Genomic DNA, 22,950 nt, shown 5'->3' with positions numbered 1-22,950 from the left:
TTACATAGAAAGCGAATGAAGTGCGTTGCTTAGGTTAAAGGTAGAATAGTTAAAAGTTTCAAGTGAAATAGAGTGAAAGCGAGGCTTTGGAGAGGTCACATAGAATTTCCATAGAATTACTTTACAGCGATGGTAGCGCTTTCATCATTTTTACATGTTGTAAATTAATTTTTAGCTTCAACGTGTCTGAGTGCCAGAGTGCCAATATGTAATTTTTGACTACCGATTGACGTCAACGCCATCTCTCGATGATTTTATGAATGTATACGAAGTTCGTCTGTGCGTGAAACTGTAACACTTGCGTTGCACAAGTTTCAGATTCTTCAATTGTATTAGATTTTTTTTTATATTTTATTTATCTTCTCATTACAATAAAATGCTTCCTAAATCTTTTTTAAAAATTTTTCTTATTTTTTGGTATTTTATTTTTTATTTTATTTTTTTTTCATTCCAAGAAAAATAGGATATACTTTGTCGATAGAAAAATATTTTATTTATCTTTTATTATTTCGTAAACACGCGACGCACTGCGTACTGTTTATCTATAATTTTTTTTAAATTTTTTTTTGTTTAGTTTTAAATTTTATTAATAATTATTTAGTTTTTGTGTTTTTTTCTTTGTGTTTATATTTAAGATTTACGTAATTTACCATGTTGTATTGTTAATAAAATATATAAGTATTGTTATATAAAACTGTAACAACATTTACATTTATTTTTTTTTCCACTTCATTTATTATTTTTGTGTTTAATATTTTTCATATTTTGTAAATTACACATTACATAGATAGATTTTTCATGTTTTATTTTTCTTTCTTCTTTCTTTTTCTGGGAGATTTTTGTAAGGCGCCACATAAAATTATTATTGAATTCAAGTTTTATTCCTATCAAGAAATAATTTTTAGTTTTCTTTGTTTTATTTTAATTGTTGAAATGTTTCGTTAAAAAATATTCTCATTTTCCTCGATTAATTTTTTTTTCTCTACCGAAATCAAAAAATATACAAACGAAATTGGAAACACATCCACTTTCACTTTATAAAAAGAAAAACGAAAAACAAAGAGAAAACAGATGATTTTGAACACAATAATTGGTTTGCTTTTAAAAATTTATTTAGTTTTTATTTTTAATTTTTTTTCTTTAAATCTATTCCACAAATTCTATGTTACGTCGGGGAGAGCTTCCTTGTGAATCGGTTTTCTTCAATATGGACACGTGATGGCCATCACCACTACGGTTTGAGGATGGATGTATCACAGACTCTTGTTTGGTTAGGTAGCCCCGTCGTTGATCGGCAAATGATATGACGGAATCTTGTTTGACTAGTTGGTGTCGACGATATTCTACAAAAATTTTCAATTGCTTTTTAATTCGAAAAATTGATGAAATTTCATGGGAATGGGAAAGGACACATTATAAAGACTTTTTTTATCGAGTGTTGGATGTAACATTGTTGTGCGTTGTGAATTGACCGTACTCTGCGAGGGAGATGAACCTCTACTGGAAAGAGAGATTAAAACAATTAAACACGACCTCTTTCCATTTTTGTACCGTAAACGGTGAGTAAACGGAGTGAAGTGCGGATTAAGCTCTGAAAAAAGACAAAACAACACCGTCATATGCCTTTGCATAGCTGAGTGAAAGGCATTTTTATACGAGACCTACAATCATGTATTAAGACGTGATCGGTACTAAATCCGAGACGCAAACCGAATAACCAATTGAATTTCAAACCCATAACTGGCAATTCAATGTGCAGTCTCGACTCACATTCTGTGCTGTTGAGTTAGCTTGAAGTCTCGACTCACATTCTGTGCTGTTGAGTTAGCTTGAAGCTAGAATCGCACTTACGCCTTGCAACTTTCATTTAAAGTTGGAATAGCGGTTCACTAAGTGTACGTTACAACAATAGAAAGACAGAGAGAGAGAGTAGTTTTTCGTTCGAAAACGGTTAGTAAACGGAGTGAAGTACGGATTCGGCCTAATTTTTCAACAATGGAAAAAGTAAGGAGTAACTGCGTATCGTGCTTAAACCAAGAAACGCAGTCACTCCGTTTATTACCAAACAATGAAAAGTCATCCCACTTTCCATTGTTGTAAGGTAAACGAGATCCAGGCTTTACAAACTTGTCGACTACTGAGACAAAAATTCTACAAAACTCTTCAAAAAAAAATCGCAGTTTAGAAGAGCTGCTAACTGAACTTGTAAGCACAATCGAGTCGTGGTTAGTCCATTTTATTTAATTGAAATAAATTTAAGATTACCTGGCCTTTGCTCTGCGAACGACACAATGGAATCCTGTTTAACCAGCTGATGTCGCTTATGTTCAATGAACGAAACAACACTGTCCTGGCTGCATAACGAATTCTTTTTGCTTTCAATATAGGAAATTTGCGTGTCCTGTTTGCACAACGTTCCTTTCCTTGGCTCGATGTACGATATGGTACTGTCCTGCTTCATTAACATTTCCCGTTTCGACAAATCGGAATCCTGTCTGATCAGTTGTCCCTTTTTGCTTTCAATGTACGATATTTGAGAATCTTGTTTGGATAAAACATATTTCGAACCATTGCTGTCTTGTTTCAACAGCAATTGTCGAGACACATTACTGTCTTGTCGCTGAACACTGTCACAACTTCCTTGCTTGATGAGCATTTGACGGGAGCCGCTACTGTCCTGTTTGAGTAAGGATTGTCGGGATATGTTGCTGTCTTGTTTTAATAGCATCTGTCTAGAGAGATTGCTATCCTGTTTTGCAATGATGTTATGCTTTTTGTTGGAATTTTGATCATAGATGAACGAAACTGCATCTGACTTGATAGATGGACTGTATGGGGCCTTTTTGTTGTGATAATGCGACGATTTACGAGTGCTTGTCGATGATGAAGCAATGGCTACATTCTCGTAGTATCTGTAACGAAACTGACAGTTATTTCGCTTCAACAGCAAAATATTTCCATTGCAACAAACCTCAATCGGCCACAACAACTGCGAGACTTGATAATTGCTACAAATCCTCGTCGATATTTTTTGTTGAAAAATGCATAGAGAATGGGATTGATGCAAGAGTTTGACGAGCCTAGCCATTGTGCTATTGGAGTTGCTATCTGCAGGAATTCTTCTTCTTTCGGTTCAATTACTTTGCCTAAAAAAGAACAAAAGTTCTCGCGGTCAAAACAAATTCAATTATTGTGAGTGATGCAATCGAGTTACCAAACTTAATCCTAGCAAAGATGATGTACAGCGGCAGCCAAGAGAGAACAAATAATATGACGACAGCAATCAGCATTTTCACCACTTTTATTTTCGATTTCTGCTGCATTCGATCCATTTGAGCGTCTTTCGAGTCGCCCGGTATTGACCGTTTCCACACTTTTATCCAAATTAGGACATAGCATAATGTTATCAAAACCATTGGCAACAGATAACATGCAATTAAATTGGCCAGCAAAAAATACAGTGCTCCGTCGAGACCTGGTGGCCAGATTTCTAAGCAGAGCATAACATCTGGAGCTTCTGGAAAAATGGGTACCAATTCAAAGAACAGAGCCCATGGAATTGTCGACAACAGTGCGATGACCCAGATGCCCAGAATCATAACACGAGCTCGTTTCTTTGAAATTTGTAGCTTTAGAGGCCACCAAATAGCTAGGAACCTGAAATAAATAAGTAAAGAATTTGGTTTGAAAAGATTTTGAGGTGGGTGTTATCGATAACGACGACAAAAAAAATGGCAAGCTGTGGGTTATATGGTCACTTATATAGTAAAATGCATGTTAAAAAATTGAAGTACAAGATTTGAAATCAACCGATTAAAAATACGTTGATCGATGGAAGTAATAGACCAGATAATAATTCTGGTCATATGGTTGCCGTCTGTAAAAGGTTAATTTACAGCCTTCTTTCGCATGAGTGCTTTTAATAGAATATGAAATTATATTCGAAAAACGTTTGTCAAATTAGACGCTCTCGAGTCTTTCAAAATATAAGCGTCGAAAGAGAATCCAAGACACTTCGATTTGTATTTTCGAGCTACTAACGGGCAATATGGACAATGCCTGAGAGTTGCAGTAGACCGATTTTTCTTTCATTTCACCTTACAAAAACATTTTTGCCTTCTTTACATCCTCCCTTCCGGCTAGCTACGGCCATAGTATTTTCTAACATTTGTTAGAACTATTCATTGAAATTTTTAGTGAAGAATTTTGTAGCTCCTAACACTCTTTGAGTTTATTCCTAGAAACAAATAGAAGTGAATACGTGTTTTCATCAGATTTTTTAAAATTATTTACTGGATTAAAGGCATTCTTGAGTGAATTATAGATTAGTTTCTTGCTGGCTCATCAGCTTTATGACTCCTACTTTTCTTAAACGTTGTCTTAAATTTTCTCGAATTTCCTATAATTTGTAGAAATTTCTAAAATTTTCCAAAGTTTCTTTAAATTTACGAATTTTTAGAAATTGCACAAGTTTGTCGAAAAATGTCAAAAAATTTCGGCGTGGGGTAATAGATTGTGGAAATTATCGTCACTACCGCAAAAATCAGCGATGGCACTGCCTTCGAGTCGGTCTTTTGAGATACGAAATTTAAAAATCAAAATCATTTGTTTGGAAATTAAATTTTCCATCACATTGTCCATGAAAATATTGTTTGGTGAAATGACAGAAGTGACCGACTTGCCGACAGCGTCAATCATTGAGAGTCCCTTGAAATAGTGCTCAAATCCACGATCTATTTGGCACACGGTGCTAAAAACAACGCATTTTTCAACTACGTAAAAGGTGAACTCGCTCACGATTTTTCGATACCAAAATTTTGTAAAAGTAGTCATTAAGTCGATGACATGACTAAAAAGGATTTGCTGCAATAAGCTTGCGTGTGCTGGTTCACCTTATACGTAGTTTGAAAGTGCGTTCTTTCGGCACCGTGTGCCAGATTCCTCGATACCAAAATTTCTTACATTTTCTAGAATTTGTACAAGTTTTGAGATGCGTAAAAGTTGAAATTTCCAGAAAAAATCCATGAAAATTCTAAAATTTGTAAAAGTTATAAGAATTGTCTAGAATTTCCAAAAAAAAGTCTAGACTATCTCAATCAACACTCAAATATATGCGAGTCAAAACAAAATTCTAAAAAAATCTGAATTTTTTATTAAAGTAATTTTTGACCTTTAAAACTTTGAATTGTACGAATATCTAACAATTTTATCGTTGTCATGTTGAATTTTCATTTTCCTTTACAAAAATAATTGTGATAAAAAAAAATCGTTGGGTTTTCATTCAAATTCAAACTCTTAACGGTCAAACATTGTTACTGTGGATTTACATAGCAACGTAAAAGTGACAGATGCAATGTTTTTTAAATACTGCAACCCGAAATTTCATTCATAAAATTAAAATTATGAATGAAATTTCGAGTTGCCGTATGAGAAAATTTTTGCATCTGTCACTTTTACGTTGCTATGTAAATCCACAGTTATCCTAAAAAATTCCAACTGTATACGTCCAAGATGTACACACAATGTATAATTCATAAGCAATGACATTCTAATGTCGATATAGAAAGTCACAGAAAAGTTTACGATATGACACGAGATTTGCATACACCCAAACCAGCTAAATTATCTTATTCAAATTATCAGTTATGTAACCGTCACAATATTCTCCACAATATTTTGTCAAACTTTTCGTCTTTTCATTGTCGAAAGCAACCTTCAACTTTCAAAGGCTTATAAAATATGAAACTTCCATACCGCCCAGAAAAAAAGATAATAGAAGGAACCCTTGCTCGCCAACATATTGCATTATGTGTCTAAAAAAACAATTTCATCGAGCCATAATCCACTTTGAGATAGAAAAAAGGTAACCATATTATCCATGAAACAAGAAAATGTGATGAAAGTAATTGTTAAATGATTTAATTTTGAGTCAAACGATGGGAACTTAGGAAAGCTCATAGTACGTTCTTGTGTGCTTTATAGTGCTAACGCTGTTACATTTAATTTCATTTCATCGTCTATTGTTTATGGAGCGAAAATAGAAACTTTCTAATCATTTAATGACAGCAATTATGTTTTGTTAGTCATGGCAGAGATGAGTTTTTCATTCAGATTTCGTTCGACGTAAGATAAAAACGAAAATGGAAAAAAAGGGAAAAAGAAAATTGAGACAATGGATGAAGATTAAATTTCAAGAGTAATCGCCGTCAGATTGATGTACATACCGTAGTATCCATAATATTTGAAGCGTTTTTTTTTTCATTGTGATCAAGGTTGAGTATGGATTAGATTTAGGACATTCACGTGCGTGTTTGACGGAAAAGAATCTATTGAAAATGCCTAGATCAAATGAAGTATTAGATCCGTTAGTGGGACTGCTGATATTCTTGCCGTCTGTGAAAGGTTAAGATCCTGAAACATGTTGAAAGGGTAAAACTCCTCAAACAAATTGAAACTGACAAAATTCCACGGTGTGAAATTAAGATTCTATCGATCATAGTAGACTTTAGTGCCTGTACTTCAGATCCTAAACAACCAAGAAAAGGAAAAATGGACAACCGACGTCACCAAGTTTCATTGGGAAATTTTAGTTTAATCGACTCACAACTATCACGGATGCGACAACGCTTCAGCGATGAAATGCTACGAATGGACAACGAAATGGACCGGCTAATGTCATCGGGAACGGAACGATTCTTTAATAATGATTCAGTATTGATAACCAACGATGGCAATCAGAAGGCAATAAAATTAACCTTTGATGTCAGTCAATACCGTCCCGAAGAAGTATCGGTGGAAACAACCGATGAAAAAATAATTGTTCGAGCCAAACACGAGGAAAGGTCTAATAACAAGAACATTTTCATGGAATATCATCGGGAGATGTCGCTTCCAGCCGGTACCGATCCGGCATCCATTAACATTACAATTAGTAATGATGGTGTATTGGTCGCAACAGTACCATGTACCGGTCAATTAACCTCTGCGACGACAGCTGCTATCGGTAATTAGATGGACTCAGTTATTTTACATTCGAAATTTTACTGTCTTCTATCGAATTAAAATGCATTTTTGCAATCATTTATCAATGTGATGCTTAAGTTTCATAGACGAGCTGAAAGACATCTTTAGTTTATCATCGTGCCATATATTGTAATCATTTTGTAAGAAATCAAGAAACGTTGAAACAGCAGCACACTATGTAAAACCTCAATCTAACCGAGCAAAATCTCGATAAGCTGATGTCCTATCTGTAGAGCCAAGGGGCTGATAGAAAAAGTGAAACTTGTCGTTATATTACGCTATGACCTACGTACGTCTTCAATTTTATACTGCAATTTAGACCTTTCACTGTTGAATTATATTGATCTCAGTATTTCAGAAAGATGGTACTAAAATCTTTCACTGCAATTGTTCAGACTTTAGTTTTGCTATAATAAGACTACGTTATCTACAACTCATTGTTTATTTATGTCGCCGTTGTCGATAGCAAATAGTTTAGCCGCCCGTTCATAATTTAATTCAGACGAAGATCTTTTTTCATTCGATGAAACTCTACAGAATCATGCAAAGCAGCAAAAACAGATACTATCTTCACATCATGGCATCGTCCCACCGGAGATTTCCTTCTAAAAGCGACACGTGTTCTCCGTATTTGTTATGAGCAGTAAAGCACACAGGAAAAATGCCATCAAATCATTGCTTCTTGAAGTATGGATGAAAAGTCTCGTTACATTTTATTTTTATTTTTTTGTGCAATTTTTGGGGAATTCCATAATAGTTTCATAGGGAAATGTTCACAGCAAACGATTTATGATATCTGCACCGAAAAGGTCTTGACTTTGAATGACTATACGGATGATACATTTGTGTATATTTCCCACTTACCAGTCAGTTTGCGTGAGGAATAACTATCATCTTTCGGAAGGAAAATCTTGAGCACATTTAAAACCCTTAGCAAGATAAACATTACGCTAAAGTATTCCTAAACGAGTTGCGTTTATGTATTCAAACAATAACATGCGTTCAGAATGAAATACTAACACGTACCAGTTTTTCTCTCCGGTTATATTAGATATTACTGTCTTATTATTGCAGATATAAATAAACGAGAAAGTCCATTCTCACAAAGCAACAGCATTCCATTTTGTAATATCAAAAAAATTGTAGGATATTTCTTCAGCCAGAGACAATATTTATGGAAGGATGATCGTTCTAATGGTTATGGTTTACTACTATAGTCATCTCGTGATTTCTTGCAATGATGTCACGTACAGGTTATTATTTGTTTTTTTTCTTCTTTTCTCTATACCCTCTTTGTTTTCCGTTACTTTTCAACTTTGGTCAACAATCTTACAGAGTCAGGCAGTATAATTGATGATTTATTGTTAATTCTGGAAAGAGCTTCAGTCACTTGAAGCAAATACTTGAAGTATTGAAACAAAGATGAAAATCGCCAGATTACGATTACGATCTGTTACATCTTTTGTTTAAAGTATCCTTTGGTGTGTGATACAAAATCTTTCACTTCTGTAGTTTGATTATACATTTTGTTGTAAAGATAGCTCGTCGTTTATGTATGTACTCGTTGTAGATAAGAGGTTACTATCCGTTCGATTTGTTTTGCGAATAATACGAAGAGAATGATATTCGATCAGCAATTTAATTGAGCTGCAACCACGGCAGAGTAAAATTAACCAGGCAGTAGCGGTTCATTTTCGAAACGTCAAATAACACAGTATGAAAATGAACTCAAATAAACACTGACATAAGTTGAAAAAACAAAAATCGTAAAAAATGTAGGACTACTAGATTATTCAGGTCCCTAGTAAAATCAGCGCTCCTGCCTGGTTAACTTTACTCTGTCGTGGATGCAACACATTTATTCACTTTATGATGTGATATTAAGCGAACAGCAAAAGCGTGGACAAGCTGCGATTGGAACAAAACAAATTAATGTTGTAAAAATTGTTCTAAAAACACGTCTCTGGTAAATCTCATTTGTAGGAAGCCTATCGATATTCTATTCGATTTCTAAATTAATAATTTATTTTCGGTTGCTAGGAATCTCACGCCGCGTTATTCACAATAATTCACTTTTTGACACATTTCGTATAAGGAAGATGTCACTTTGTGAATTATTGTGAATAACGCGGCGCGAGATTTTTTTTTTAAGTCGAATTTATTATCACTTCTTCGTGGGGGTACGTGTGAAGTACAAAAAAAACAAGTAACACCTTATTTTCACGTCAACCGTTTCCTGACCACAATTCGGAGGCACGTATCACTTTTGCTTTAATTTCGTGTTGACTACTGACATTACTAGCTTCATCCTTTGATCTTCAAAATTTTGGAAGTGCACGAATGCTTATTACATGAAAATGAATCCAACCGTTAAAGAATTTGTGTGTTACATTCATTGGTTGGATCCAGTAAAATATTCCGGCATTGAGAGTACATATACGGTTGTTTGTGATGTAAGTGAACGTATCCTTAATGTGGTTACTGATCATTTTTCATATTTGACTGCAGAGACTCCAACGATACCATACCCTTAAAATGAATGAACAAGTATCATGCTTCTGTTGCCTTCAAAGTAAAAAAAAAAATCAGTCACTTTGTGGTACACATTATCGGTTTTAGGGGTGATTACAAGCAAGTCAGAAAAATCTACCAGCCTTTGAGTGAATGTCTCTAACTACAAAATAAAATAAAATCAGCGAATTGTTTTTTCTCGTACAAATGTTGCAAAAGATAAAAAAATCAAAAGTCGATTCATTCTAGTCATACTACATCATCCTAATCTACCAATCATTACAAATTATTCTCCTTTGTTCAAACACTTTCACTGCAATGCTTACCCGACCCAATATATGTGGAAAACACTTTTTTTGCCCCACAATTTCCACCAATAGCAAAACTGTAAAACTCTCTGTTAGTACAAGGAAAAACTATGTTCCGTCGATGTTATAACAATCAGTCGAACATTTAATAAATTTCTGTAGAATCGGTCATTCCAAAAGTTTATCGAAATTTGTGATACGATATCATTCATTTATTTTCATTCTGAATGAACTGAGTAAGCGAAATAAAATTCAATTTGGTATGTATATTACCGCAATTTACCGATTTGATGTTTTACCCCATTGTCTTCGTGCAAAACAATAATACTAGATTACCACTGAAGTAATTTCAAATTATTTCCCGTGTGAGGTACGCAATTTTACTTTACTAGGGAGGTAATTGGACCATTCACTGCCAATAGTACATTACTTATCAATAGGGTAAATGATGGAAATGGTACTTCTTGTGTGAAATTTACCGATCGAGGCGTAGCCGAGTTGCCAAGAAAGATATTTTATTCCAAAAATTGCGGTAAAATTTAAGCTCCGTGAAGTAAAGTTAACTTATTAACCTGTTTGAATAAAATAGCATACTATACACGGAAAATAATTTGAAATTACTTCACTGGTAATCTACTATTACAGAAATTCTTGTGTATACCCTAAATCACTTGTAATAACATTCAATTTCCCGCAAAACTTTTTATGGATCTTAACATAAAGGAAATATTTTCTGGATTTTTTTTTATGGGGATAAATTACATTGTTATATCATCAGAAGCACCATAAACAATATTCTATATGCATTTCGTTTTATGTTTATGTGTGGGGAAGGCATTTGACAGACAACGTATAATTCAATATATTTTTATATAATCCAAAAAACAGGCTCTCTCCGTGACCCACTTTTCGGTCAAAATTTATATATCGCATGAAAGTCTCTACTGCGGAATGGATTCAAAATAAATGGAATGAATTCAATATTCGTAAAGGATGTTTCTGGACAATTTATATACCTAATATCATTTTTTGTGTGTGTACAATTTAATACAATTTTTTCTTGTTGGGGTAGTTCGAGGATTATGGGTTTATTGTTGCTGTTATTGTTATTTAGCTAATAATGTTCAGGAATTGAAGACCTACATTTTTTTGGTGTGTGTTCCCTGTGTAACACTGACACAATATCATCGCAAATCGTTTTCTATCACGGACACTGTTGAGTCATATATCCACATATTGTGGTGGTTGGTGAGAAGTAAATTGTAGTGCTCTTGAAACATGGGATCAAAGTCAAAAAGGGGACGGTAAGCTGTTTTATGCCGTTAGTTGAAATACTATGTTAGTTAAAGAATCCCATTTTTATGTGGGGTCGACGATAAGATCCAAGGCTAGATGGCCACATATTTTTGCTGTTAGTAGATTTCTGGAATTGCTTTGCTCGCAAACTGGAATATGGTTATTGTGAATATTTATGGGAAGGATTTTTGGTATAGGCAAAATAGTTGAACTAATCCGGAGAGTCACGGAAACACTTTGAGAATTATAGAAACGGATGGTTTTATACAATCCGATTCTCTGAATTCATTCCGCACGCGTTACCAACGATGAATATGTGGGTCGCAATTATCCGTTCTAATAATTCTTAATCTTTAGTAGCCCAACAACCTTTTCACTTCTTCTTCTTCTGTCCTCTGGTGCTCTTCGTTACGTTCAAATAATGTTGTCTCATATATTACATTCACAACCGCATGAGGTCTGGAGTACAATGCTTGTACTTTTTTTTAAATGTCCAACGTATTCAGAAGGTAACTGGTAACGCTGGAAACATTGAATTTGATACTCCTATTGTTTTAAGCAAAATCTGCTACTTCATATATTTTACCATTCATTTCGGACCAAAGACGGACTGGGAAGACTTTAGAGAACCGAAAAATCTTTCCTAGAGGCTAAAAAAGGCCCTGCTTCCCTGTGAGTGTTGAATGAGTCGCCACTTCTATTTGACGCCGCGAATGTCTTTTTTATACTTTCTTCCTTAGCATGTTGAACAGTTCTATAGACAAATTTACTGAATTGAACTGAACTCAACGAATCAAGTATTTGGGATGAGACATCCATTTTTAAAACGAATTTACAAATTGTGACAATAAAACTACGAAATTACCAAAATCATTTCAAATAAATTTCCTTGTTGCTCCCAACATTCTAAGATTTTCGTCCCAACTTAATGGCATTAATGTGGTCTGCGGTCGTAAAAAAAACGGCAAAAACGGATAAACGAAAAACGATTTTATTACAAACAAAAGAATATCCATCAACCACCCCGTAACATTAGTGAAACGAATATATTAGCACAAAACGATCAATTTGGCCTTGAACGATATGCTATTTTTTCCGGATTTATATGCGAGATTTATCCTATATTGCCTTAATAATGTTTCCACATTATAGTATAATAAATGTGCGGGTAGGGAATGGTTTGTATATGTGTACACATGAACGTCATCATACATCACATTTTTTTCCCGTACCGCATCACGTTTTTCATTCAAAATTTATTTATTTTTCGGTATGTTTAAGGCCTATGTCTTAACACACAATGTACAATTTTCTTTCTTACATTTTTTTTTTTTGTTTAAATCCACTTTGCATAATGCTGTTAGTTGCCTCCATTGCGAGGCATTTGAAGAAAGGAAGAGAGAGGAAAAAAATTGCGAAAAATGGTAGATCCTTCGAATGGTATATTCTTAAATGTAAAATGTGTCAATTTTCAACATTTTTTTTTCGTTCTCATTATACATTGGTCTATTCTTTGATGTTTAAATATTACAAATTACCAATGTTGAAACATCCGAGTGAAATGTTTATGGGATTTGTTGTGTAGCACGATTTTTGAACGGAAATCCAGCATTAATTTGTTGAGATTATAAAATGAGGAGAAAAAAAAAATATTTCGAAATTGATACGGGACGTTTCAATTTTTCATTATCATTCCACACGATTTTCTCGGAACGATAATAAATGAAAAAATTGTAATGGAAGGACCGGAGGGTGTAATTGATGGAATTTATTGGTTCGGTTCGTTCGGTTTAAGTAGCAGTGTATTTCTGTATCATGATAGGTAGAAAGTATTTTCAATCATGAGATTCGGGAATGAGGCAACACAAATCTATTGACATCAAACGACTTGTCATCTCTTTATGTGGTCCTGTATAGCAATCTCAAACATTTTAGTGTACACAAGCGACTAGAAATTATGTATGTAGCAAAAGACCGAGAATTAAAAAAATGTTTTTTTCTTCATGTTTCATATAATTTTTAGCGAACTGATGGTGTGGAAACGACAGTCAAGTACCAAAGTAGAGTGCATCATGTATAACACACGTACATACATATTGTCCGCGTGATTTGTATGATTTATTGTAATATTCACGCTGCATGTTACTCTCATACATACATACCCAAAGTATAATCGCAAATTACATTCCCCAGCTCGGTTATGCTACACCCTGATATCAACTACTAAGACAAGATTGGCGTGTTAACGTATCAGCCTTCCACTAAAACGATACAGGTTCGATTCTCCTATCAGACAATTACAAATGGAATTTTTCTAGAGATTATATCGCATTGGTAACATTCTAAAGTTCACTCAAGCTTCATGATTTGGGTAGTTGCAGTGTGTTTGGTGGCTGTAACGATGTACACACGGACGTATGACATTGATGTAAACCAAATACGATGAATTTGTGCGCGATATATCAATCAGCACCTAACTTTACCCCGAGAGTACTTGCATACTTGGAAGTCACTGCACTTGTTAGTGATACGGCCGTAAAAAGGCTGTTACTGAGGTCTCTAAACAGATCAAATCAACAATGTTCCTAATCACACAACAAATAAGTTTAAGCAATCAAATACTATCACACACTAGTTATCACACAAGTTGACGATGTGGTTAGTTATTTGTGGAAAGAGGCCGCAATCACAATAGGATGAATTTGAGATCTTTCACTTTAACAGCATATATGCGAGCAAAGCATAGCAAGAAATCATTTAGATGTAAAGAAACCGTTTTCAATAGTAAAGTGCAAGTTAAAACGATTCTACACAGACTCCTTAGCAAGACCATCAAAGTTGGAAACGAAAAGTTTAATTTCGTTTTTTTTTACAAATATTTGAAAGAAAATTTTGTTTTCTTGAAAACTGGAAATACTCTAAAGTCATCCACAAAGAGGGAAAAGGTATCGACCATATTTTAAAGAACAACAGAGAAACGAAACTGTCTGAAAAGCAATGACTGTAGTGCGATGAGAAAATAGTGTAATCGAATGTAATAGAATATAAATTTTGTATGCATTGCGATAGATAGATTCTCCCTTGATACAAGTTGTTCGACGAATTTTCCAAATGGAAAAGAAGAAAATGAATTTGTTGGAAAAAAAAAAGTTTTCAAAGAAATAATGCATTTTGTTTGTCTGTGACCGTAGAAAGAGAGATAAATTTAACCGTCGCCTTATCAATTGATTGATTTTCATTTCCGAGCAGATATGTTAGTGGAACAAGAATAAACCTCAGCAAATACCCGAATAAGAAGAAAATCCTTTTTTTTCGATAAAAAACAGTTTTCTTTATTGGCTCTGACAAGTCGAACGAGCTAAGATATAGTCAAATTTTGTTTGTACAACGAAATGTTTTAAGGTTATGCGATTCGTTCCAAAAGCGGGTGCTTATTTAATGATGAACAGCAATGACAGGGCTGTGATGGACAATTGGGCTGTGATGGATGATTGGGCTGTGATGCACAATTGGGTGCGAGACAACAGCGGTTTTGACTAGAGGAGCTGACACAACATGATGGTGTGCAACGACTGGTGCTACATGATGAGCGACAACTGGAGTGGCAATAATTTTAGCTACTGGGGCTGAGTGGTGGACAACGTGCCTGAAAATTCCGATAAAAATCCCGAGTTTTAGAATCGACAGCACAGTCGCAACGAGAAAACGCGGACACTCACGATGACGAATGGCTAACGGCGACTGGGTGATGGGCCACAGCCACTGGGTGGGCAACAAGTGGTGCAGCATGAACAACTGGAGCTGAATGAACAAGAACTCCTGGAGCTGGTGCAGCAACGGCAACGCTCAAGATGCAAGACACAAAGAACTAAAAAACATATATTTCAATTATAAGCGAGGCTAGATTCTGTTTGCGTCTTTTCACTGTTAATTTAATTAAATATCAAAAAACAATTTTCGGTTATTTTTCGATATTTTTTAGGATCACTTTGAGTCACTGGGCACTTTTTTTTTTTTAAATCACAACAACACCTACCAATTTGAACATTTTGACGGATTTTGATGTTTTATTGTTTGGTACAAGTTTAACTTGATATGTTTGAGCACTGGAAAGCTTCAGAAGTTACTGATACCTTTCAGAGAATCAAACATACCTTTTATATCAAAGCCGCGTCCATTTGCTGATTATTGGTGGGACACATTAAAACCTACATATATGTAATCAATGTAACGTAAAAATGGAAAAACTTTTGTGTATATACAATAAACGTATACAATTGTTATACCAATCCACGACGTAAACAAACTATTAAGATTCAGTTTAATTGATGAAAAATATTTAAACTTACTATATGGGTAAGGTGTACAATATATAATACAACACATACATCACATCGATCAACAAAACATACACGGTGTACGTATAAATATATGGACAGATAGTATACCTATATAATACATCTCGAACGGCATGCAGTGTGTATAAATGCTTTATGTGCAAAAGGTCTTTTAGGTGAATTATGCACCGTTTCGTCTCATTCTCTTCCATGGTGTCATAATAACACGACGCGATAATAATCTTATGAAAATGAATTGTATTATCCACTTCTTAGATGTATTTAGAAAAAGTGATCTTGAAAAATAAATGTTACATCTGATGAATGGTTTTATTATCGGGCGCTTTTCGAGCAACGCGTTTTTTTGTAATCAATGTTGTTGTTTATTATCGTAATTGTTGTTGCTCGGTAAATTAAAATTGTTGATCGAAATAAATTTAAATTCTTAACCGACTGGTTTTTCTCCAGATGATTTTTTGTCTTTAAATATCGATTTCGTTTTCAATATTGGCCACTTTTGCAATAGTTATTTTCCTAACGTATACTCGCCTCCGGCTCGAGTTGGAAACCTCTCATTCGCTAATACAAAAAAGTCTTTTATCATAAGTTAGGAACAACGTATTTCCTTAACGACGTGGGAAATAAGCGACGAAGTCACGATATTTCATCAATAGTTAGGAAAAAATTCTTTACGTAGACGCAACAGACATAAAAATTCAATTCGATTGTAGACTGTAAATGTGTGTTTCAAAAGGAGATTAAACATTTGTTCTAAATTCAATCGTTTTTGATCGATGATCATTGAATTTCAATAACATCAACCTTATGTTTCATTTTAAATCATGAAAATCGACTTTCGATAATTAAAATAAATTAAATCACCGACAAAACGTTCGTACATTTTGTAGACTGCATGCAGTTCAGAAAATGAGAAATTATTCCTTAGCACAATACTCTTCAATTTAAAGTAATGCCATCAATTACTGATCGATTTTTGACGGTGTTATATAGTGGCTGTAGATAAATTGATAGAACAATCCAATGAAACAAATGGTTTCACTTCTTCGTCGTTTCGTTTCGTTCGAAAATGTTTGTTTTTCCTTAATGTAATTTTGTTTTTATATTATGAATTTGGATGTCATGACGGCACGAAATATTTGCTGGAGTAGCTGTGTTCTATACTCTAACTTAAAGAGGTTTATGAAAATTTGAAATATAAAAAATTGATGAATCTCAAAAATAGATCTGCTCAAATTGGAAACACACTCCAGAAATTCCTATGTCACACGATTCAATTTTGAAGGATTTTTTAATCTTTTAAAGATTTTCCGCAGAACTGTTTCTAAAATTACGGAGTTATCTGAACTGATACAAGTCTCTGGTTTTCTTGTTCCCTTCTTGACTTCCAGGTTTAGTGAAGATAACTAGATCAAGATTTTTTAGGATATAACGTGTAAGGAAAGCAATCTTTCCTTGACATCCAAGTCATGCATGGCTAATTCGCTAAAAAAAAAAACCATTTAGCATAAGTTTGGAACAACGTTTTGTTTGTAGTGTGGTCGAAATGAGCAACGAAGTTGCGATATTTCAATACTAAAGAAACAAAATATTTTGGATTCCGCCAATAACGGTAACCATACCATTTTGTGATCATGAAATAAGTCTGGTGAGAAATTTCGACTAAACAACAACTTTATTACTCTATTTTTTTTTACATTTTTTTAAATTGAATTTTGAACTCTAAATCTATTCGTCGAAAGTTTTAAGCAATCGGCTCATTCACTTTAATGATGATGAAGAGCAATGACAGGGCCACTGTGGTGTACGACTGGGCTGGGATGGTGTACTACGGATGACGACGAAGAGTGATGCGAGACTGGTGAAGAGTGGACGACAGTTTTCACAACGGGAACAAGATGGACCGGATGGGCTTCGTGATGTGCTGAGTGGGCTTCGTGATGTACTGGATGGACTTCGTGATGGACTGGATGGACTTCGTGATGGACTGGATGGACTTCGTGATGGACTGGATGCACTTCGTGATGGACTGGATGGACTTCGTGATGTACTGGATGGACTTCATGATGAGAAACATGGACTGGAGCTACGTGATGGGCAACGACTGGTGTGGCAACTACTTTAGCCACTGGGGCTGAGTGGTGAACAACATGTCTAAAATATGGAAATATTGAGGAACATCACTCGAACAAAAAAAAACGGTATCCTTACGATGATGAATGACTGACGGCAACTGGGTGATGAGATACGGCAACTGGATGAGCAACAACTGGTGTTGCATGAATCACTTTAGTTGCGTGCACATCAGGTGCTGGATGGACGTGTACGGGCTCCTCAACAATAGCATGAACTACTGGGGATGAGTGGATAAAATGTCCTGGTGCAGCCACTGTGACACTCAAGATGCACGATACAACGAACTAAAACATTTTAATTGGGAGAACTTAGCCGGTTTTTTTCACAATTTCGTCTCAAATTTGTTAGAAATTCATTTTTTTATGATTTCCACACTTTTTGCCACCGAACACATTTTCTTTAAATTGTTAATTGGAAACCCCACCACAACAATAACACCTACCAATTTGAACATTTTGTGATTGTTTTCCGTAATAGATTTTTAACAAAATTGTTTTTTTGACTGATATGTCTAAACACTGAAATGATTAGAAGCTCACTGATAACTTTCGGAGAATCGAGCCCACCTTATATATGAAATTCTCGAATGCTTAATTATTGGTGGGACCTCATAACTAAATGGTTTTCAAATTATTTTTGCATAAACATTACAACCAAAACCAATATAACTCAGACATGGAACCAACATAACCGAAATATTTTTAGCAAAATATTAAGTAAATAACGTCACACATACGCTTCAATAGAATGCAAAAGCTCAATTACAACCTTCAAATTCGATGGTCTTAGTTTGTCCATTGATCACAATACAGTGAACGATATAATGAATAGTCCAAATGTTTGAGAGTTGATTTGATAAGTTATGAGAACCTCAGTGGATTTTAGCAATCTTTCTGACTTCTTTAGGAGTTTAGGGAATGAGACAGACCCTTAAAAGGATTTAGAGAAAAACAGCTCCGTATCACCAATGCCGTTTTTTTCTCAGATACTGATATAGATGAAAAGACGTGTAAAGAAATTCGTTACAATTCGTTAACAAATTACGGTTCGGGAAACTTCACACAAGAAATAGTATTTTCATGCTTCGGGGCCGAAAATGAGGGCAATTTTTCGAATTTTCTCGGGTTTCCGGCCCTCTGCATGAAAACTCACATGTGCACCTGTTTGGGACGGTTGATTTAAGGCACTTTCGCTTGTAAGCCTCACTTCGTTCGGCCTACAATCCGCGAAATTGCCTAAAATCAATCGTCCAAAACAGGAACACAAATGACTATTCCATCAATTGTCCTATTGGTAGGTAAATCAAAAATGCGTCAAAAACCGTACTTTTCGAAAGTGAAAGTGTGGTTTTCGTTGTGTATATATAAACTCGACTTGGCCTCGGATCAACAAAACTCTTCTTTTCACCTCTTTATCCCTTGTTATGCTAATAAATGTTTCAGCTACAAAAGCATTACTGCCTATTGTAAGGCAACACCATATAATGTATAAGTGAGGATTGTTATGCACTATCCATCACAAAAAGACATTTCCCAAATAAAAAGTTTTCGGTTCACGCATAGCTCTCCTCAAGTGATAAGACCAATAACCTCCACAATAAAATGTAACAGGAAAATTCTGTCACATTCCCTTAAATTCTTTAAGCGACATAATTCTTAAAAATTCCCTGAAACTACCGAAACAATTCCAAAACATTAGGCCGTTCAATATTTCCTACCATTTATCAAAAAAACTAAAACCATCGAATTTGAAGGTTGTAACCGAGCTTTTAATTTTAATTGAAGATTTATGAGTACGCTTGTTTGCTTAATATTATGCCAATATTTTGGTACATATTTGAGTTACAGTTTTGTTTGCGATATTTACTCAAATGATTATGAAATAGTATGTTGTGTTACAAGTATTGTAATGTTGATTTTTTCAGCACTAGACCCAAGTTTTCCTTACGAGCGGAGCGAGTAAGGAAAATTGGGTCGTGTGCTGAAAAAATCTCATTACAATACGTGTAACACATCATGCTTTGTGCCAACCGAGAATTGAAATAGACAAATGCACAAAAATTCAGAATTTTCATTGTAAACAATCACTCTTCGAATTTGATCGATCACGTTGCTTTGCATTTTTTTAAAACGAATGCTGTAATAACTCATACGAATTTCATTTCAACACTGGTTTGAGTGTTGTAATAAGCCATGAAAACGGGTGTTGTAATTTTGGACATTTCAATCTAGTTATCGATATTGAAATCCGTCGTATTTCAATTCTCGGTGGCACAAATGAACTTATGAGGTCGGAGGTCCCACTAATAAATTCAGTTTTCGAGCATTTTATATATAAGGCAGGCTTATTTCTCCGAAAGTTATCAGTGATTTTCGAGTCATTTCAGTGCTCAAACATATAAAGCAAAAAAAAAAACTTTCCTAAAATCTTTTTACAAAATCAAAACAATTCTAAAATGTTCAAATTGGTAGGTGTCGGCAGAGTTATTAATAAACAATTTAGAAGTGACGTTATTCATTGAAAAATGAGATTTTAAATATCTGAAATGTTTCAGTTCGTTCTGTGTTCCATCTTGAGTGTCGCGGTTGCTGCACCAGGTCATGTTATTCACTCAGCCCCACTTCAACCTACTCCAATTGTTGAGGAGTCCGTAGATGTACCCTTAGCTCCAGCAGTTCACTTAGCAACAGTAGTGAACGCAACTCCAGTAGTTCACTTAGCAACAGTAGTGAACGCAACTCCAGTTGTTCATGTCGCACCAGTCGTTGCCCATCCAATCGCTGTAGCTCACCACCACCCAGTTGCCGTTAGTCATTCATCATCGTAACTCTACCGCCTTGATTTTTGTGAGATCAATTTTTTCAAAATTTTACACATTTCAGACATGTTGTTCACCATTCAACGCCAGTGACTAAAGTAGTTTCCACTCCTGTTGTTGCCCACCACCTTTCCCCAATCCATGTTTCTCATCATGAAGCCCATCCAGGACATCACGAAGCCCATCCAGGACATCACGAAGCCCATAAAGTTCATTACGAGTCCCATCCAGTACATGTTGTTCCCGTTGTGAAAACTGTAGTTCCTGTGGTGAAGACCGTTGTCCACTCTGCACCAGTTTCACATTCCTCCTCATCGTCATCAGTTGTACACCATGACAGCCCAGTTGTACATCACAGCGGTCCAGTCGCACATCACAGCGTACATCACAGTGGCCCAGTGGTACATCACGGCAGCCCAGTCATACATCACAGCAGCCCAGTCATACATCACAGCAGCCCAATCATTGCTGTTCATCATTAAATTCGATGAATCACCATTTAGGAGCCATTCTCGACGTATACAGTCAAAGAGTAAAATATTGTAATAGAAGATGTTCAAAAGAATTAAAGAAATAAAGTTGTTGTTTAATGGAAATAATCGGAAGTATTGTTTTATAAAATTTAACAGAGGACGTGAAGGATTGCTTCACATAACCCACTGTTGTATTTTCGTTGACATACCAAGGCTTTATCACTTTGAAATACACATGGTCTTATGCTTTTTTTCGGAAATACACAAGAAATGTGATGGATATATTAGCCTCAATCCCTGAACGTTAACTCAGTTCCTAGTTATGTAATAGTATGTTGTGTTACAAGTATTGTAATGTTGATTTTTTCAGCACTAGACCCAAGTTTTCCTTACGAGCGGAGCGAGTAAGGAAAATTGGGTCGTGTGCTGAAAAAATCTCATTACAATACGTGTAACACATCATGCTTTGTGCCAACCGAGAATTGAAATAGACAAATGCACAAAAATTCAGAATTTTCATTGTAAACAATCACTCTTCGAATTTGATCGATCACGTTGCTTTGCATTTTTTTAAAACGAATGCTGTAATAACTCATACGAATTTCATTTCAACACTGGTTTGAGTGTTGTAATAAGCCATGAAAACGGGTGTTGTAATTTTGGACATTTCAATCTAGTTATCGATATTGAAATCCGTCGTATTTCAATTCTCGGTGGCACAAAGAACATTTGAAATGCAAAGCAACGTGATCGATCAAATTCGAAGAGTGATTGTTTACAATGAAAATTCTGAATTTTTGTGCATTTGTCTATTTCAATTCTCGGTTGGCACAAAGCATGATGTGTTACACGTATTGTAATGAGATTTTTTCAGCACACGACCCAATTTTCCTTACTCGCTCCGCTCGTAAGGAAAACTTGGGTCTAGTGCTGAAAAAATCAACATTACAATACTTGTAACACAACATACTATTACTTCACTTGTGAGGTAATGTGGCCATTCCCTCACCAGTGAAGACTGTTTACTTCGCTTGCAAAGTAAAACGCCATACTTCACACGCGAAATAATTTGATATCTCGTATCCAGATGAGTAAAAGTATCCGAGGGCTTCAGCCCGAGATACGAGATATCAAATTACTTCACTGGTATAGTAATGTTTCCTAACTAGTGCTGAAATATCGCGACTTCGTCGCTTATTTCCCCCGTCTCGTTCCTAACTTATGCTAAAAGGCTTTTTTAGCGAATTTGATTCCAGCACTCGCCTCGGGCTCGAGCTGGAAACCTCTCATTTGCTAACAAAGCATTTTAGCGTGCGTTAGGAAAATAACTATAATATGGATAGGATGGAACTGCTCAGTTTCGAAATACGTACTATACGTACTTGTAAATAGCTACTAAACTTTGGGGCGTTCTCTTAAAGTAGTAACGAAAACAATTTGGATACATAGCTGAAACCAGTGCCACAATTCTCATACGTTCGTAACTTTAAGAATTCGTAACTTGAGAGTTCTTACGGGATTTTATACTCGCAACTGTCAAGCTACGAACATTTTGAGGTACGAACATATGAGAATCGTGGCCAAAAATTAATTAGAAAAAACATGAAAATTATTACAGATTCCTAAATTTTTTAAATTCTTACAAATTCTGGAAAAATATTCCGCTCAATAAGCACCACTAGAGGTGTGCGCCGATCTTAAAATAGTCGGCGGCGGTGCGCCGACTGGTAAGGGATCGGCGGCGGCGCGCCGGAAGAAATTTATAGTCGGCGGCGGTGCGCCGATCGGCGCGCCGATAAATTTACAAAAAATCTAAACTTTCGAAAATAATGCAAAAACATTTGAAAAAGCGTGCGCAATCATTTTTCCGAACACTGAAATCTTACTATCTTGTAATCTGAAGTATCAACCACTTATACAAGGGGAATCAACTGAGGCGTATCTCACCTTTTATATTGTGTACAATGTACAATCACCTATTATTTTGAAAACATCTAATTTAATGAATCCAAGAATGATTAATGAGTTTG

General features: G+C 35.2%; 4 protein-coding genes across 5 annotated transcripts in view; 2 read left to right on the top strand and 2 right to left on the bottom strand.

Moving 5' to 3' along the window:
* Positions 1 to 822: 822 nt before the first annotated feature.
* The window catches only part of LOC119085776 (neuropeptide SIFamide receptor-like), an 85,433-nt gene continuing 63,305 nt past the window's right edge, over positions 823 to 22,950 (bottom strand). Inside the window, exons 4-7 of the mRNA XM_037196272.1 lie at positions 3,215 to 3,657; positions 2,972 to 3,146; positions 2,266 to 2,912; positions 823 to 1,343 (exon numbers count right to left, since the gene is read on the bottom strand). Of these exons, the coding sequence (XP_037052167.1) occupies positions 1,147 to 1,343; positions 2,266 to 2,912; positions 2,972 to 3,146; positions 3,215 to 3,657 (1,462 nt within the window). The 3' untranslated portion in view covers positions 823 to 1,146. The remainder of the gene's footprint in view (positions 1,344 to 2,265; positions 2,913 to 2,971; positions 3,147 to 3,214; positions 3,658 to 22,950) is intronic.
* Positions 6,522 to 7,116, top strand: LOC119085787 (heat shock protein 27-like). The gene has a single exon (XM_037196286.1). The coding sequence runs from the start codon at positions 6,550 to 6,552 to the stop codon at positions 7,009 to 7,011; it is 462 nt and encodes a 153-aa protein (XP_037052181.1). The 5' UTR covers positions 6,522 to 6,549; the 3' UTR covers positions 7,012 to 7,116.
* Positions 14,444 to 18,108, bottom strand: LOC119085788 (larval cuticle protein F1-like). Of its 2 annotated transcripts, none has more exons than XM_037196288.1 (3): positions 18,072 to 18,108; positions 14,858 to 15,006; positions 14,444 to 14,784 (listed from the first exon to the last, which is right to left on the bottom strand). In XM_037196288.1, exons 1-3 carry the CDS (start codon positions 18,081 to 18,083, stop codon positions 14,574 to 14,576), a joined length of 372 nt encoding a protein of 123 aa, XP_037052183.1. In that variant the 5' UTR covers positions 18,084 to 18,108; the 3' UTR covers positions 14,444 to 14,573. The 2 variants fall into 2 exon arrangements, with proteins under 2 accessions (XP_037052183.1, XP_037052182.1); XM_037196287.1 differs by lacking the exon at positions 18,072 to 18,108 and adding an exon at positions 15,175 to 15,282.
* Positions 20,175 to 21,020, top strand: LOC119085784 (extensin-3-like). Its single transcript, XM_037196281.1, has 2 exons — positions 20,175 to 20,452; positions 20,512 to 21,020. Exons 1-2 carry the CDS (start codon positions 20,175 to 20,177, stop codon positions 20,927 to 20,929), a joined length of 696 nt encoding a protein of 231 aa, XP_037052176.1. The 3' UTR covers positions 20,930 to 21,020.

The sequence above is a fragment of the Bradysia coprophila genome, chromosome X (genome assembly GCF_014529535.1).
Source record: "Bradysia coprophila strain Holo2 chromosome X, BU_Bcop_v1, whole genome shotgun sequence".
Lineage (NCBI taxonomy): Eukaryota > Metazoa > Arthropoda > Insecta > Diptera > Sciaridae > Bradysia > Bradysia coprophila.
Note: the sequence above shows the minus strand (reverse complement) of the source record. Positions and strands in the feature narration are given on the sequence as shown.

Coding starts and splice junctions, on each gene's coding strand:
- LOC119085787 (XM_037196286.1), top strand. CDS start 6,550: ATGGACAACCGACGTCACCAAGTTTCATTGGGAAATTTTAGTTTAATC.
- LOC119085788 (XM_037196288.1), bottom strand. Junction 14,785..14,857: donor GCCGTTAGCCATTCGTCATC/GTGAGTGTCCGC, acceptor CGGAATTTTCAG/GCACGTTGTCCACCACTCAG.
- LOC119085784 (XM_037196281.1), top strand. CDS start 20,175: ATGTTTCAGTTCGTTCTGTGTTCCATCTTGAGTGTCGCGGTTGCTGCA. Junction 20,453..20,511: donor GCCGTTAGTCATTCATCATC/GTAACTCTACCG, acceptor TACACATTTCAG/ACATGTTGTTCACCATTCAA.